Below are 18,384 nucleotides of genomic sequence, written 5' to 3' on the forward strand. Positions count from 1 at the left end.
TTATCCCCCACTTTTTGTTCAATCTCGGGGATTTTTAGCAATAACTCATTGAGTTTCCAGTTCACTCCTGGTCTGTCCAGCCTAAAATCAGAGCACCACAGCTCAATAGGTGCGTGATCCGACCATGAAATATCATGGATTCCGTGTGGGAGATCTGGGAAACCATTCAATTAGAGAAAAAGAGGTAGTCTATTCTGCTGTACCTGCCGTGTGGATGTGAGTAGAAGGTGTAACCCCTCTCCCCTTGGTGTTGTTCCCGCCAAATGTCTATTAGATTGCTGGCCTTCAGCCCTCTGGACCATGCTAACCGAGCTTTCGGTCGAAGATTAACCCCCGGTGTACACCTGTCAAACGTCGGGTCTAATGTCTAGTTGAAATCTCCTCCCACAATCACACAGCCCTGAGCCAGGTTGCCTAAAGTTGAGAAGAATTTGACCAGGAATGCTCCCACTTGTTCGCTTGGAGCATAGACATTTGCCAGAGTGATGCTTTGACCCCTGATGTCCCCTACCACAATTAAGAACCGACCATTTTTATCTTTCTTTATTAGACAGTTTTTCCTTTTTATCATTGTTTGTAAGATTACAAGCAACTGCTCGCAACAAAAACACATAACCCTACACGTACAACGTACATGATCAGAGAATAGACACACTGGAGAGAAAAAAATGACCTTTTCTTGGAGAGGGTGGTGTTACGGGAGGGGGTAACCAGGCCATCTAATAAAGGTTAAGCCCTCTGGCTACCTGTGAACCCGTGGGGTCCCTGGTACCTCCACAAGCCAGGGACCAGAGATAATACATGATGGAAAATAAAATGACCCTGTTTTTTCCTGTTTCATGTTTCCTTAGCCCTAGAACTGTAGGATTTTTTTGTGTGTCAGTTTTAGGTGGGGTATTTCGGTAGAAATGCAATTAGTTTGTTTGCAGGAGTCCGGGGGACAAAGTTACTGGTAGTCATTTAATTCTCCCCGGTGAGCAGGCATGATTTGCCGGTATGCGGGGTGAATTACACTGGGGCAACCCAGTTTCCCCCAAGATTCCTGGATTCCAAGCACAAATATCCCCAATCCATTTCCCTTATAAGTATAAGGTTCCCCAAAGTTTATACGGTGTTATACTGTATGTATAAAAATCCATACAGTCAGCCTAAGCATTTACATAGGATCCAGGATGTCTGCTTAGCCATCTGGGCTCAAAGGAGACTCAGGAAGTCAGAGGTGTTGGACAATTTGGTATCAAGGAGGGGCAGAGAAACAAAAGTCCATTTTGGTTGTCTCAGACTCTGTGGAGCCTCCCCCACAGATAGCCATAAGTAAGATATGGGTTGGCCCGCCCCTTTTGATGACATCATCAGCCAGATGAGTCCCACTCTGATTGGCTGGTGTAAAAAATTGCCACACACTGAGTGGCAGAAAGGCCATGTCCATGTTAAAACATAGGACACACTAGTCTATAAAAGGGGATACCACACTCAGAGTTGAGTGTCTCTTAGTCCCCTCTCAGTCTTTTCAGACTTATAGGTAATATTGGGACTGGTCCAGTGAAGCGTCGGTAGGGTTTCCCAGGGGCATTGTGGTGCAAGGGATTCCTAAATCCAAGCTGAAAACTGGTTCTGAGGAATAAGGTTACAGTACCTGCTCCAGCTTATTCCAGTGATGTGAAGTGAACAAGGTAAGCCTTTGCTGAAACAGACGCCTTGCACTTAGGAAAGCCTAGTTTTTACCCCCAGACCCAAAGTAAGTGTGTATATTTCCTGTATTCTGTATTTCTGTGTGTTTCCACGGATTTCAGCCGAATATACCTCATTTTATTTCACTGCCTTGTTTTGCCTATTGTAACGCTCAGCCTGCCCACAAGCCAGGCGAGACCCCGGGACTGAGGTGGAAAGGAGTAATACCACACACCTAACAGCAAAGGGGGAACGGCCAGAGTGTGGTAGTAGCGTAGCTGGTCCTGATATCAAAAATAGACAATGTTCAGTACTTGCCAACTCCGGTGTTGAATGGTAAAATCCGTAAGCCAATGGTCTAGGGCGAAGTGTCCCATCTTTCTTTTTTACAAAAAAGAATCCAGCTCCGGCGGGGGATTTCCGGATAAAGCCTTTTTGAAGATTTTCTGTGATATACTCGGACATGGCCTCCGTCTCAGGCAAGGACAATGGATACGACCTGGCTTTAGGAAAAGGAGCACCCGGAATTAAGTCAATCGGGCAGTCGAAAGGGCGATGAGGGGAAGCTCCTCGGATTTGGTCTTACTGAAGACATCCAGGAACTCCGAATAGACATCCGGTAGGGTGGTGTCTTGCGGGGGACAGGTTTCCAAGATGGCCAATAATGCAGCGGACTGAGGAGGTAGTTCCACATGGGGCGATCTCCATTGAACGGGGAACTCGGCAGTCCAATCAATGATGGGATTGTGAAGTTGTAGCCATGGTAAGCCCAGGATGATTTGGACCGAAGGGGAATGGATGACATCAAAAGAAATGAGTTCCAAATGTCCATCATGGGAAGTGTCTCCAAGGAAATAGAAGCTGGCTGCCGGGGTCGACCATCGATAGCCTCCAAACTGACCGGAAAGGCCTTCTCCCAGAGAGGAATGTTGTACTGGGTAGCAAAAGCATGATTCATGAAATTCCCTCCGGATCCAGAATTGAGGAAGGCCAGAGCGGGGATTTGAACGCTGCGGTACTTAAGGAAGACAGGCAGTAAGATGCGCTTGGGAAGACCCTATGCGTGTCAGGGTCTCCTAGACCTGGAGCCTAGCCATAGTTCTTCTTTGTCCACCGGGTGTGCTGCTGCCTTCTGTTTCCTCTGGGTTCCTCTCTGTCCTGTCTTTCTTCTTGTTGCTCCTCTCTCTGTCTTATAGCTCTGCTTCCTGTCTGTTTTCCTTTGTCTTTGCTTGAAGTCAGACTCCTTCAGTATTGCATATGCCTCTGATCCTGATCTGTTTTCTGTACCTGTACCATAGAAGTCTGTTCACACTAAAAGCCCTTGCTGGTAATCTGGCTTGTCCCTGTTTGTTCCTGTTCTCAGTCCCTGCCCCCAGACTTGTCCTTGCTCCCCTGTCCTGTTCCAGTCTCCTCGTTGCTGACCTCTGCTTGTTACCTGACTTCGCTACCTGCCGCCTGCCTCGGACCTCTGCTTGTTATCTGACGTCGCTACCTGCCGCCTGCCTCGGACCTCTGCTTGTTACCTGACTTCGCTACCTGCCGCCTGCCTCGGACCCCTGCTTGTGACCCCTACTACGCTCGTGCCACCGAGATCCTACCCGCCACAGGAGTCTCCCGTGACAGAAAGCAAAGGCCACTTCTGGATCTCGCTGGAACAGATTCTCTGCCTTCCTGCTTCAGCAGACCCCATCCGCTTGGAGGAAGATAAGTACTTTTTTTTTGTTTATTGAAATCCCAGTTGGGATCCTGAAGGTTTTGTTGCTGCAAAGGTTTCTGCAGGGTTTTTTGTGCCACTTTGTCCCTGAGAAGAATTCCCTTTTACAAAAAAAGAAAACCCTCCCTGCAGTACCTGTTTTTGCCATTTTCAGACTTTCATTACCTGGACAAGAATTGTCTCTGCATTGTGGGTGGGCCACTGCAGATTTTCAGACTCACATTTCTATTTTAGACGGTTACCTTGATTTACTGCTTTCCCTGGTTGGACCACTGCTGTTCACAGGGTCCCCATTTCAAAAGACAAAAGTGCTCCCATTATTTTGTTGCTGCATGCTTTGATTTTCTTGCATCTATAGTTTTTCATATGATTGGTTCTAAGGTTTCAGGTTTACCTGCAAGTTCCCCTAAAGTTTGTTTCTCTGCAACATATGATATCCCTACGCCTGATATCAAAGGTTTCAGATTTGACTGCAGGGTTCTCTGTCTGATATTCCTATGTCCGATGTCAAAAGTTTCAGATCTAACTACAAGTTTTCTCTGTATTAGTTTCCTGCTGTCTATGATATTTCTATGCCTGATATCTAAAGTTTCAGATTCAACTGCAGGTTTTCTTTGTCTATATGATATCCCTACGCCTGATGCCTAAAGATTCAGATGTAACTGCAGGTTCTCTCTGTCTATATGATATCCCTACACCTGATGCCTAAAGATTCAGATATAACTACAGGTTTCTCTGTCTATGCTTTTTCCTTGCATTTAGAAATCTCTGTGACTGATGCTAAAGTCTCAAAGGGTCAGCTCTCCTATCTTGTGTCTCTCTGTGTCTAATATTCCTGTTGTTCATTCTAATGCTTCTGTTTTAAAAACACATTTCCTCTTTACTGGTTTCTTGGGAATTGTGGTTTAATTATGGCTCCCACTCAAACAGTCTTGAGCAGTAAATGTGAACACAGTACCACTGATTCTTCAGAACTTCTTCTCAAAGCAAGGAAGAAGAAGAAAAAGAAGGGAGGCATTACTGTGGAAGTTGCAGAAGAAATTAAGAATGAAAATTTAACCTCAGAGTCTGCATTTGATGAAAGACATATGCTGCAGCTTAAGGCAACTCACAGACGTATCCCAAGAATAGTGGAAGAAAAGAAAGATGCCCCTACTCAGACACTTCAAGCTGCACAGAAAGCGATTGATTGTCTTTATGAACATTTAGATAAGGAGCAAGAAGCCAAGACTGCACTACAAAGCTGTCTATCTTCAGCAATTGCTAAGTGTGTTCTCCAGGAGAAAGAAAGAGAGCAGTTGGAGAGGGACAGGGTAATCCTGTCAAGTAAGCTGGAGAAGGCCTACAGTACCGACACACTTTATTCGAGTGTGGCCGGTACCGCAAGCCGGGAGATTTCCCGGCTTGCTAGTGGCCGCCCCTCGGCGTGCCGCGCATCATAGACGCGCGGTCACGCGTCTTTGGGAGCGTGCGCCCCCTGCACGCGCGTCCAGGGGCTCCCCGAGGGAGCCCTGGTGTCCCGCGATCGCGGGACAGCGGCAGGGGGTTCCGGGGGACCCGGCGGACCCGGCAGCGGTAGGGAGAGCGCCCCGATCGGAGGGCGCTCTTCCGCTGCTTCGGCACGCGCCCGTCACTCTCGGGCGCGCGCCAGGCTACTGCTGCGGCCAAGAACGGGCAAATGCTCGAATAAACTTGGCCGCAGCAGTATGCTGATAATGCGCAGTACAAGAGTTTCATGGCTCAAGTTGGCGCAAAACTGGAAACCTCTGAGGAGAAGAATTGCCACTTCAATACAGAACTACGTTCTTTGAGAGAGATCTTCGAAGGGTTAAATAGCAGTTTTGAAATGGTAACCCAGGAGTTCAAGAATCTCTATGTCCAAGTCAGTGAAGGAGATAAGAAACTCCATGAATTAAGAGAGGAGAAGAAACAGTTGGCCCAGGAAAAGTTAGACATGCAGACAGCACTGCAGAATGCAGAGAGAATGCTGCAAGAAGAACGTATCTCCCTGGAGCGGCGCACACAAACAGAAAATATGCTGCAGAGTCAGCTGCAAGAACTGCGTGCACATCTGCAGGACACGAAGGAGAAATGGGTGAATGCTGAAGAAAAGCAGCGAGTTCTGCAGGAAGAAAGTTTCCAGACTGCCTACAAGATAAAGATGCTGGAAGAGTATTTGAGTACCCAGTGTGTCCCCAAAGAACAGCATGAGGAGCTGAAGGTCACACTGAGCATAACAGAAAGTAAAACAAATATAATCACTGCGCTTCTCCCTGTAAAGAGCATGCAGCTAGTGAAGGAAATGGCCACACTGAGCATAACCAGAGCCTCGCTGGAGGAGGAGCTTAGAGCCCAGGTAACCCTATATGAGAGGGAACACAAGGCGGTCCAGAGACTGAAACAAGAGTTGGAGGAGCAGAGACACTGCTCCATCTCTAACAGTCAGTACACCCAGGAGAAAGAGACCTGAAAAAGGCAGGCAGCTGAGACCTTGACAAAGGAATTGTCAGAGCTCCAAGACGTAATGAGGGATGCATGGAAGCAAGCTCAAAATGATCACAGTAAAGAGATGAAAGCCCTGAGTGGAAAATTGCAAAATGCACTCAACCAGGGGTCTCTCGCTGAGGAGTGGAAATTGCAGCAACGCCTAAAGATGGAAGAGCTAAAGCTAACAGCTGAACACACATCTCAGCAACTCACAGCGCTTCAGGCGCAGATCACTGAGCTCAAGACATAGCTTGCCAAAAAGGAGGAGAGAGAGAAGGTGTCAGTCTGTCATGTGGCTGGCCTGACACTGCGCTATGAGGTCAAAATGGCCGATGCCTGCAAATTATTGGACCACACAGCCCGTGATAAGGTTCGGCTGCAGCTGGAGCTGGACAAGGCCCGGGAGGCGTACCGGCAGCTGCAGATGAGAAAAGAAGAAGCTGAACTGACAACTGCCTTGAGTGGGAAAAGAAGTGCAGAAGGACAGCTTCAAGAGCTGAAAACTCAAATAGCTGGTCTTTCATTGGTTGATGCCACGAAACGGCAGTCGCAAGAGGAGACCATGGTGAGCCAACTCTGTGTCCCCACTGACTCATGTGGAAAAGCTGCACCCGTCCTTGTTGCCCACGTTCCTGATATCTCTGCCCCTGCTTTTGGGTTGAATGCACCCATTCGGAGGTTCCTTGCCGCACCCAATGTACCTGTGGAGTACCCTCTGCCCACTGACAAGCCACCTGAGGTGGGTCACCTTGAGTCGCCGTTCCATCAAGGCCTCCGGGAAGTGCCTGGAGGATCGTCCGGAGAACGCTCTTGAAAGGGGGGAGTAATGTCAGGGTCTCCTAGACCTGGAGCCTAGCCATAGTTCTTCTTTGTCCACCGGGTGTGCTGCTGCCTTCTGTTTCCTCTGGGTTCCTCTCTGTCCTGTCTTTCTTCTTGTTGCTCCTCTCTCTGTCTTATGGCTCTGCTTCCTGTCTGTTTTCCTTTGCCTTTGCTTGAAGTCAGACTCCTTCAGTATTGCATATGCCTCTGATCCTGATCTGTTTTCTGTACCTGTACCATAGAAGTCTGTTCACAGTAAAAGCCCTTGTTGGTAATCTGGCTTGTCCCTGTTTGTTCCTGTTCTCAGTCCCTGCCCCCAGACCTGTCCTTGCTCCCCTGTCCTGTTCCAGTCTCCTCGTTGCTGACCTCTGCTTGTTACCTGACTTCGCTACCTGCCGCCTGCCTCGGACCTCTGCTTGTTATCTGACGTCGCTACCTGCCGCCTGCCTCGGACCTCTGCTTGTTACCTGACTTCGCTACCTGCCGCCTGCCTTGGACCCCTGCTTGTGACCCCTACTACGCTCGTGCTGTTCCAGCCACCGAGATCCTACCCGCCACAGGAGTCTCCCGTGACAGTGCGGGAGAGGGGAAAGAAGAGATGGTACCCAGTGAGATCCCCCCATACCTCACTGGGCGTTGGCGTTTCCCGGCCGCAAGGGACAACACGGCAGGATGTGCCCAGGAGATCCACAATAGAAGCACAGGCCCTCGTTCCTCCGACTTAGTCGCTCCATAGAAGAAAGTTGATGACTGCCCAGTTGCATCGGTTCCGGAGCATCCAATGCTGGTAGAACAAGAGCAGGAGACCTGGAAGTAGAAGTCATAGAAACAGAAGTACGAGGACGTTGACGTTCAGCCCGCCTCTCCAGAAGTCGTTGATCCACCCTGATGCACAAAGCGATTAAGGCCTTGGAAAGTGGAAAATGCCCCATCGTTCCAATCAGTCTCAGCCGCGATAGTCCCGAACTCCAGAGCGTAACGTGCCACCGATCTCCGACCCTGCAAAATGTGGAACAAGGAGGAAGCAGCCATATCACCACGTCCAGGGGTATCAAAGACTAAACGAAATTCCCTCTTAAAGTTAGGGTAGCTATAAGCGAGTTCAGGTTTTAGCTCCCAGATTGGTGAAGCCCAGGCCAGGGCATCCCCGGTGAGAAAGGAAAAAACATAAGCTACCTTGGTACGATCCGTTGGGAAGCGAAAAGGTGACAGTTCGAATTGGATCTCGCACTGGTTTAGAAACCCACGGCATGCAAGCAGGTCTCCCGCATATTTTCTGGGCGTTGGGATACGCAACTCCGAAGACAGTGGGAGAGATAACGGAACAGGAGACATTAACCTGGGGAATCTGAACGGATAAGGTAGCCATCTGTTGATTAAGAGTGGTGTAAGATGTAAGGTGAAGATTGGAAAGTAGAATCGCCAAAGTCCAAAAAATGCACCATAAGCTCACCAAGTTGAGGGCTAAAAAAGTTTAATAAAGACTACATAAAATGAAAATAAGGAAACAAACAAAAAACTAATACATAACAACCCTACGCGTTTCAGGCACCTTAGTGCCCTTTCTCAAGGGGGATAATGGGGACTGAGAGTGTATCTGGTATATATAGCCCCTCCTATTCAATTAACACGCAGCTGGAATGGATTGATATTACATTGATTGGTTAATTGTAACATCTTATATGTCTGTGGATATTCAAGATGACCAATGAATATTCAAGGGAACATACCAAAAAACTTAATAATAATCAAAGTAATTAAAGAATAATATAACTCATATAGTTACAAATAAAGATTAAAAAAGATAATTTTTAGATTTGAGTATTATCTCAATGGTGCAATCCCATAACATAGTAATGACATTTATATGGAGACATAGTATAGTCCATTAAAGCAAAGGAAAAGGGGGGGGGAGGGGGAAAGGGATAATAACAAGGGATTGATTGGGTGGAAATGCTAAATAACAAGGGTAGTCATAGCAATCATGAAATAATGCTTACTGTCTATAAGATAAATGTTCATATAATTACAAGTGGTTGCTTAGAAATAAACAACAAGATTACCAAACAATGTTAATTATAACAAAAGACAGATGCTGGATAAGAAAACAGATGTAAACATTCATAAACATTATGCAATTTATCCAAAGTAATGAACATGTTAAAGAAAATATTTAAGGTCCCACTCTGTATTCAACCCTTTAGGAATTAATATATCGAGTGTGAAAATCCAGTGGGCCTCGCTGCGGTAAAGTGTATTAATTCTATCACCGCCCCTGTAATGTATGGGGATTTGTTCAATTGCTGTGCATCTGAAACTTGTTAAGGTACCATCTTGGCAAATACTAAAATGTTTTGATAAAGGATGTATCTCATCTTTTTTAAGTATTAATCGCATATGCTCGAGGATTCTCAATTTAAACATGCGTGTTGTTAAACCTATGTATTTCTTTTGACAACCACAAGTCAGCATATAGATCACAAACTCTGTTCTACAATTTATGAACATTGGGATGTTGTAAGATCTCGTATTATCAATGTTGGTGAAAATTGTGGATTTCGTAACATACTTGCAAATTTTACAGCGCCCACATGCAAAACATCCTTTTAATCTAGGAAAAAATTCTTTTTTTGTAATTGATATGTTCTTTTTAATTACACTGGGGGCTACAATATTTCCTATAGTTTGTGATCTTTGAAAGACAAATCTGGGTCTCGTGGTGGTAATGCTCCTGAGCAGGGGGTCAATGGTTAATATAGACCAATGTTGATTTACGATATTTTGGATTGCTTCAGCTTGCCTGCTGTATTTCGTAATGAAATATGGGGTGTCTGTGTTTGTATTTCTCTCTCTAGAGATGTTGCTATCAGTAAATCTATTAATAGCTTGTTCTGTAGATCTATTGATCATCCCCTCTCTATTTTGTTGGAGAGCATTTTGATATGCTTCTTGGATATTGGTTTTTGTATATCCTCTAGCGAGGAAACGATGGGTTAACTCAATTGATCTTTTATGAAAATCTTCCAAATTAGAGCAATTCCTCCTAAGACGAATGAATTGCCCATAGGGTATCCCCTTAATAAGAGCACGACTATGTGCACTGCCTGCATGTAGCAAGGTATTTTTGGCATTGTCCTTGCGAAAAATGTCAGTATGAATCCGTTGGTCCAAACCCACATAAAGTTTCAAATCAAGGTAGTGTATATAAGTGGAGTGATGGTGTGATGTGAAATGTAGATTAAACGTGTTAGTGTTTATGAAATTAATAAACAATTGTAGTTCTTCCACCGTCCCGCTCCAGATGATCAGTACTGCTGCGGCCGAGTTTATTTGAGCATTTGCCCGGTCTCGGCCGCAGCAGTAACCAGGCGCGCGCCGGGATGTGCCTGGCGCGCGCCGAAGCCGCGGAGGAGCGCCCTCCGATCGGGGCTTTCTCCCTCCGCTCGCCGGGTCCCCCGGAACCCCCTGCCGCCGTCCCCCACATCGCGGGACACCAGGGCTCCCTCGGGGAGCCCTGGACGCGCGTGCAGGGGGCGCAGGCACCCGATGACGCGTGACCGCGCGTCGATGACGCGCGGCACGCCGATGACGCGCAGCACGCCGAGGGAGTGCGGCTAGCATGCCGGGGCATCCCCCGGCTTGCTGAGCTAGCCGCACTCAAATAAAATGTGCCGCCTCTGTAGGTCATCAATGAAGCGGCGGTAGAAGTGTATGTGGTGTCGAAAGGGATTGCTATCTCCAAACACGTGGGTCGCTTCCCACCAACCCATGAAAAGATTTGCATAGGAAGGTGCGAAGCATGTGCCCATGGCAGTCCCACGTGTCTGGAGGTAGCAAGTGCCAGAAAAAAGAAAATAATTATGTGTAAGCAAAAAGTGTATACAATCAAGTAAAAAGGCAGTGTGTAGTGGTGATAGTGATGGATCTAGATCTAAAAAGTGTCTCGTGGCTGATATACTGTGTGCATGTGAAATGATGGAATAAAGTGAAGAAACATCTAAAGTAACCCACAGAAAATCAGGTGACCAGTGATAATCTTGAAATAAAGTGAGAAGGTGTGACGTGTCTAATAGGTGAGAAGGTAGGGTGTGCACAATGGGTTGCAAATAATAATCTATGTAAATGGATAAGTGTTCACCCAGTGCCCCTATACTTGAAACTATTGGACGCCCCGGTGGTGTTTCTAACGATTTGTGTACCTTAGGTAGGTGGTGGAACACGGGAATGAATGGATGCTGGCATTGTAAATAGTCCAACTCTTTAGGAGATAGCAGACAAAGATCCTTTCCCACTTCCAACAACTCATTGAGTTCTGATAGAAATTTTCTCGTTGGGTCAGAGGGTAAAATGTCATAGTATGTATTATCATTTAATTGTCTGAACGCTTCAGTTTGATAATAATTGTAGTCCATAACTACGACTGCGCCACCTTTATCCGCTTTTTTAATTACTATGTTCTCATTATTTTTGAGGGTAGATAGCGCATGTCTAAGCTCTGGACTAAGATTATCTCTATTGTTAGGTTTGACTGAAAATTGTATACCCTTTGACAAAAGGAGAAAATCTCTCTGAACTGCTTGGCTAAATAATTCAATGGCTGTCCCTCTTGCATTATCTGGAATAAACTTAGATTTGTTGTGTAATCCTGATGGTTTCCTACCTAGGAAGTTAAGACTTGGATCTTGTGATTTAACATTTTCTTCTAACAATCCCATCATATCATTAAGAGAGCAGTGTTCCTTAAAGGTAAGTTGGTTGTTAATATCAAAAAGTTTAACACTAGAATCATCACCTCTATTGACGTCAATTTCAGTGACTCCGATCCCTCTGTCCACATTATTCTCTCTCTGTTTAAAAAATCTTTTTAATGAAAGTTTTCTAATAAATTTAAATAAATCAACTGTAGCGGAGAAAAGATCAAAATCTTTATCAGGAGAAAAACGTTAAACCCAGATCCAAGACCTGTAACTCAGACCTCGTGAGTACATGTTTAGACAGATTTATTACATTGGTCTCGTCAATATTTATTGTCGTCTCTTTTTCGCTGGTTGTCCCCCTATATTTGGCTTTGGATTTATATCTCCTCTTTCGTCGTTTTTTGACCTTGTTTGGCGTTTGGAGACAGTATTTGGGTTACTGTGTGTGTGTCTTGTCTACCTTCAGTAGAAGAGGCCAGGGAATCATATTCAGAAAAAGACACCCCGTGTGTACCTGACTCATTGTCTGTTGTATCAATGTCAGTAGTATCTCTATCATACTGTCTACTAGATTGTTGTTTTTCTTGTGCTTTTTTCAGGATAGATTTAGTCGGTTTGTTTTGTTTATGTTTTTGGGCTGCATAATCACCAGATTGTTTTTGGACTGTTTTAGGCATAGGTTGTGTTTTCTGCCATAGATAGACTTGATTACGTTCGTAATCAAGTCTATCTCTGTCATATTTAATCTGTTTAGCTTGCATAAGATTTTTTTCAAATTTAGTAATATTAGCAGCTAACTTTTCATCAAATTCAGTGAATTCATTCATATGTGTGAATTCTGATAATCTATCCTGAAGTTTCTGCACCTCTTTTTTTGCTAATAATTTCTCTTTTTGTCTGTGTGAGATAATTAAATCAATGACTCTGAGAGAACAGTCATCCAAAATCTGTCTCCACTGTCTCTCAAACTCATCGTTCTCAAAGCCAAAAGTGGGTTTTTTTTTCATTCGTAAACCTCTGGGAATACGCTTAGTCAACTGATAATTCTCAAGGGTAGTAATTTCCCACCAAACCCTTCGATCATGTGAGATCAATTTTTCCAATTGCAAAAAATACTTTTTTAAATCCTGCGCATCTTCACATAACAGTTCATGGTCTTTGTCAAAAACAGAATTAGCTTTTCTGAGTCTATCAGCAATATCAAAGCAATTAAATGCGAAATGTGTCTTAGGTGTAGACTCTTTAGCTGTATCTGGTTCTGTTTCTGAATCCATAATTGTGTTCAATAAAGTACTTGATTGCAGAAAATGATTGGAAAAAAAGTTCAAAGTATACCAGTCTCTCAAAAAATATATATAATCAAACCAAACCAACTGCAGTGAAATGGTATCAGGTAAATAGTAAGTCCAAATTTTCAAAGTGTTAAGTTACTTGTAACTAACATATAATCTAAGAGAAAAACCTATGATAAAAAATCTTTAAAAAAAATTCCTAAAAACATGAACAATAGTGTCAGGAAAAAGGATATAATGGTGAGCTGATTAACTACAAGTGATGTATCAAAGTATTGTAGAGGTGCAGTCTCTCTGTGAGCAGGTAAAGTAGCAAATGCTAGAAATGGTCAATGATAAAGCTACTCACAGCTCTAAACAGAGAGTATTGTATTGTATTGTATTGTATGTCTTTATTTATATAGCGCCATTAATGTACATAGCGCTTCACAGTAGTAATACATGGGGTAATCAAATAAATAACAGATAATATAAATAACAGATCATGGGAATAAGTGCTTTAGACATAAAAGTAACATTTCGGAAGAGGAGTCCCTGCCCCGAGGAGCTTACAGTCTAATTGGTAGGTAGAACATACAGAGACAGTAGGAGGGAGTTCTGGTAAGTGCGTCTGCAGGGGGCCAAGCTTTATGTATCGTGTTCAGAATATCCACAGTGCTATTCATATGCTTCTTTAAGCAAGTGTGTCTTAAGGTGGGTCTTAAAGGTGGATAGAGAGGGTGCTAGTCGGGTCCTGAGGGGAAGGGCATTCCAGAGGTGTGGGGCAGAAAGTGAGAAAGGTTTAAGGCGGGAGAGGGCTTTAGATACAAAGGGGGTAGAAAGAAGACATCCTTGAGAAGAACGCAAGAGTCTGGATGGTGCATAACGAGAAATTAGGGATGAGATGTAAGGAGGGGCAGAAGAGTGTAAAGCTTTAAAAGTGAGGAGAAGAATGGAATGTGAGATGCGGGATTTGATCGGAAGAGTACAAAAATCTTGTTGTTTATTTCTAAGCAACCACTTGTAATTATATGAACATTTGTCTTATAGACAGTAAGCATTATTTCATGATTGCTATGACTACCCTTGTTATTTAGCATTTCCACCCAATCAATCCCTTGTTATTATCCCTTCCCCCCCCCCCCCCTTTCCCTTTGCTTTAATGGACTATACTATGTCTCCATATAAATATCATTACTATGTTATGGGATCGCACCATTGAGATAATACTCAAATCTAAAGATTATCTTTTTTAATCTTTATTTGTAACTATATGAGTTATATTATTCCTTAATTACTTTGATTATTATTAAGTTTTTTGGTATGTTCCCTTGAATATTCATTGGTCATCTTGAATATCCACAGACATATAAGATGTTACAATTAACCAATCAATGTAATATCAATCCATTCCAGCTGCGTGCTAATTGAATAGGAGGGGCTATATATACCAGATACACTCTCAGTCCCCATTATCCCCCTTGAGAAAGGGCACTAAGGTGCCTGAAACGCGTAGGGTTGTTATGTATTAGTTTTTTGTTTGTTTCCTTATTTTCATTTTATGTAGTCTTTATTAAACTTTTTTAGCCCTCAACTTGGTGAGCTTATGGTGCATTTTTAGGACTTTGGCGATTCTACTTTCCAATCTTCACCTTACATCTTGTCGTTGCTGGATTGGAGTGACACGCTGAGGATCTGAGGGTACGTGGGTGTTGGCGTTTACTGCATTCTCCCCCGTGAAATCACGTGTCTACAGGGAGAGGAGGATTCACCGGACGGACCGGACGTGCTATGACGCACTTCCGGCACTCGGGAACTCCACGCCAGAGATGAGAGACCGTGCAGTGGATATCCAGGACGACTTCGTTTTTTCTGCAGACAGGGCTGCGCATGAGGAGTGCTACAAGAGGGATCCATAGAGGCACCGACATAGGCTCTCTATATCCTAAGGATCTCAGGTAGCGGTTTCCATTGGAACTCCCCTTCCCTATATACGCAGTCCACAGTGTCTTCTTCATCCACCTAACCTTCCTGTTACACCCACGTTGTGAAATCCCCTCGTTGCTTACCTCAGCAGTCCTACGTAATCATTACTCATTATTAACTTTTTTTGTACTCTCTGTTTAGAGCTGTGAGTAGCTTTATCATTGACCGATTAAGAGTGGTGACCTGGTTGTCAAAGAAGGTAAAGTGTTTGGAGATGGTAGTTAGGGTATCTTCCACCTCAGGGGGGTCTGGGTCTGATGGGCTCTGCATAATGTATTGCTCGGCCTGCCCACAAGCCAGACGAGACCCCGGGACTGAGGTGGAAAGGAGTAATACCGCACACCTAACAGCAAATGGGGGCACGGCCAGAGTGTGGTAGTAGCGTAGCTGGTCCTGATAACAAAAATAGACAAAGTTCAGTACTTGCCAACTCCGGTGTTGAAAGGTAAAGTCCGTAAGCCAATGGTCTAGGTGTAGAGAGGGCAGCGTGGTAGAGTGTCCGTAAGCCTGGGTCGTGGAGTGGAGAGAGCAGCATAGTAGGGGTCTGTAAGCCATGTCCAAAGGAAATAGAGGTCAGCAAGGTAGAGAGTCCAAAGCCAAGTCCAAGGGGTACCAGAGAGCAGCGTGGTCAAAGTCAAAAGCCAAGGGTCAAATTCCAGGGAGGTCAGCAGAATATCCAGGGACAGGAACAGGGAACTGAAGGACAAGATAGCCAGGCACAATCAGACATCACCAAGGTACAGGACAAGATAGCCAGGCACAATCAGACAGCACCAAGGTACAGAAGCTATGCCGAGCAAGGAGGTAATGGTGAGGGGAGACTAAATAGTGGGTTGGGACCTATCAGAGGAAGGGGAGGAGCGGAGGAGCGGACCGGGTGAGATCCTGATAGGAGAGAAGGATCCTGTCACGCAGCACGCATCCACTAGCCAAAACTGTTTCACGACTCTGTTTGAGGACCAACCCCGCTCCTGGGAATTGGTGCCTAGAAACTTTATTTCGGTGAAGTCCGTTCCGGAAACATTTTATTTCGTTTTGCCCCATTCCAGTAAGTGTTTTATTCGTGTTATTTTGTATATCAAGCTGTGTGTGTTTCTCGTGTAAATAAATCACAATTTATTTTATCTCATGTTTTGCTCAATCAAAAGATCTGGGTATTTTTGTGTTAAAAGCATTGGTCTCCCGTGACATACACCTGTGTTGATCCTCTCCAGCCAACCACAGCCTGGCATACTACTGAGTATGCTCTCCTCTCATTGGACAATCTCCCTTTATATGCTCAGCTGCCACACTGGCAAATTGGTTGAGCATAAACCTTCCTATGAGCAAAGTGTTTACTGCTGTCTTGCCGCCACAGTCTTGTCGTGCTTCCAGAACCTTGCTCCTGACCTTAGCTTTTCCTCCGGACTCCGCTCTTCTGTTCTCCTGACCTCGGCTATGTACGACCATCCGCACCTCTCCATCCAGACCACGGCTAGCTCCTCGATGATCTGCACCTCTCCAATACTGACCTCGGCTAAGTACCACGATGAGCCGCCTCTCTCCAATCCAGACCACGGCTAAGTACCTCCTACGATCCGCTACTCTCCAACACTGACCTCGGCAAATATTACTGACCATCCAGACCTCTCCTACCCCGACCCGGCTACCTCGACCAATCTACCCTCCAGACGTGACCATGCGACTGTGGGTTGGTATTATATCAAATCCCCACATCGGCCTCGCGGTCATGCCTTGTTTGTGGTGAGGACTCTGTTACAGGGCCCACATGACCCTATCTAATGCTCGGAGTATTGCAACTCAACTATACAGGAACTCCGATTCTGGTAATGTGGGAAACATATTGAGCAGCGTTGATTGAACTGACTAAGTGGTTGATTTAAATGAAACATGTGGGGCCATATGTAATAACAAAAGTTACTCTATAAAACAACTTCCATGCTAGGAGATGCCCCATTCAGGTAAATGGAACCTAAAAAGGACACATTTTTTAAGCAGTTTATCTATAAGACATCTGTCATGCATGAAAACACCTTAAACCCCATTCACATAAATTGTCATTAAAAAGTCATATTTACTGAGCTGTGCTATAAATAATTAAATAAAATGACTAATTATGAAGCATCACTGCTTAGTAAATATGACCTCCAATATTTACTGAAGTTCTGAGGTCCGTGAAAAAAACCTGCTTTCCATAAGAAACCTATACCTTTTATATGCAAAAAGCTCCAGGGGAATCTGTTTATCCTCTTCTTTAATGGCTCTTTTTGCTCTTAGGTGATTTTCATGTAGGGCGTCATTGTCATAGGATAGTGTTTCATAGTATTTCAGAAATGGTCTTATCCGTTTATGGTTACCTCCTATAAAGTAAACACAAGGATTACAGTAATGCGCTTTATGTTAATAATACTTTTCTCCTATATAGCGCTATGAGGGACGGCTGCACTGAACTTATTAAAATAATACAGACACAATGAGTCAGATGCAGTAAGCACCATTAAATCTTGGCAAATAATATGACATGCATAAACGGATGTTATATGCCCTGAGTGAAATGGGTATCCACTAAACTAATATTAGGGAGAGGAGAGGAGGGGAGGAGAGGGAGAGGGAGAGGGAGAGAGGGAGAGGGAGAGGGGGAGAGTGAGATGAAAGGGGAGAGGGTGAGAAGGAAGGGGATGTGGAGAGGGGAGTGAGAGTGGAGAGGAGAGGGGAAGGAAAGGGATGGAGGGGAGGGGGTGAGGGGAGGGAGTGAGGGAAAGTGGAGGAGCAGAGGGGAGGGAGGGAGGGAGAGAGGAGAGGGAGGGTTGTGAGAGGGGAGTGGGAGTTACATAGTTCTATAGTAGATGAGGTTGAAAAAAGACATACGTTCATCAAGTTAAACCTGTGCTAAATTTAGATGACAGATACTTTATCCTATATCCGTACCTACAGTATATTGATCCAGAGGAAGGCAAACAAAAAATCCCAGAGTCATATCATCCAATTATATCTCATAAGGGGAAAAATAAATTCCTTCCTGACTCCAAGAATTGTCAATCAGATTACTCCCTGGATCAACATCCTTCCTATGTTTACTTATTTGGTATATGTAAGGATTCTGCTCAGTCCATACCTGGTTTTGCTGCGGTTCGGGTTTTCCAACTAACCTGCCCTTTCTGCTCGCTGTGGCCATTTTGGGTACTTTCAGCCTGCTATATAAGGCTGCAGTTCCTTATGGGAGTCGCCGAGCAAAGTTCCTACGTTTGCAGCTCTTGTTGGTCTTTGCAGTTACGCTTTATCCTTTTGTCTGTTTTGATTCCCCTGTTGCTGACCCCGGAGCATGACCCCGACCTCGCTGCTTTCTGCCTGCCCTGATCTCTGCCTGTCTTCGGACTTTGCAACTCTGTCGCCAGCCCTGACCCCTGCCTGCTTACCTACTACGGATACTCTTTCAGGACTCTGTCCCTCGGCTCTGGTCGGTTTATTTGCATCCCTACCTCAGCCCTGCGGCTCCACTTCCTGATTTGAGAAGAGCACCGTCACAGTATATCCCTGTATACCTTCCCTTTCTAAATAGATGTCCAACCTTTTTTTTAACACATTTATTGTATCTGCCATTACAGTCTCCATGGGTAATGAATTCCACATTTTAACTGCCCTTACTGTAAAGAACCCTTTCCTTTGTTGCTGGTGAAATCTCCTTTCCTCCAACCTTAAGGGATGACCTAGTGTCCTATGTACTGTCCTTTTGTACTGC

The 18,384-nt window shown here is 44.8% G+C and overlaps 2 protein-coding genes across 2 annotated transcripts in view; both read right to left on the bottom strand.

The window, feature by feature from the left end:
• JMJD1C (jumonji domain containing 1C) overlaps nucleotides 1–18,384 on the bottom strand; it is a 1,023,975-nt gene that overhangs the window by 809,965 nt on the left and 195,626 nt on the right. The gene's annotated exons all lie outside the window — the stretch shown is intronic.
• Nucleotides 1–18,384, bottom strand: part of LOC142502123 (disintegrin and metalloproteinase domain-containing protein 10-like) — a 440,300-nt gene that overhangs the window by 381,235 nt on the left and 40,681 nt on the right. Inside the window, exon 2 of the mRNA XM_075612980.1 lies at nucleotides 16,855–17,005. Coding sequence (XP_075469095.1) covers nucleotides 16,855–17,005 — 151 coding nt within the window. The remainder of the gene's footprint in view (nucleotides 1–16,854; nucleotides 17,006–18,384) is intronic.

Source organism: Ascaphus truei, chromosome 8, assembly GCF_040206685.1.
Source record: "Ascaphus truei isolate aAscTru1 chromosome 8, aAscTru1.hap1, whole genome shotgun sequence".
Lineage (NCBI taxonomy): Eukaryota > Metazoa > Chordata > Amphibia > Anura > Ascaphidae > Ascaphus > Ascaphus truei.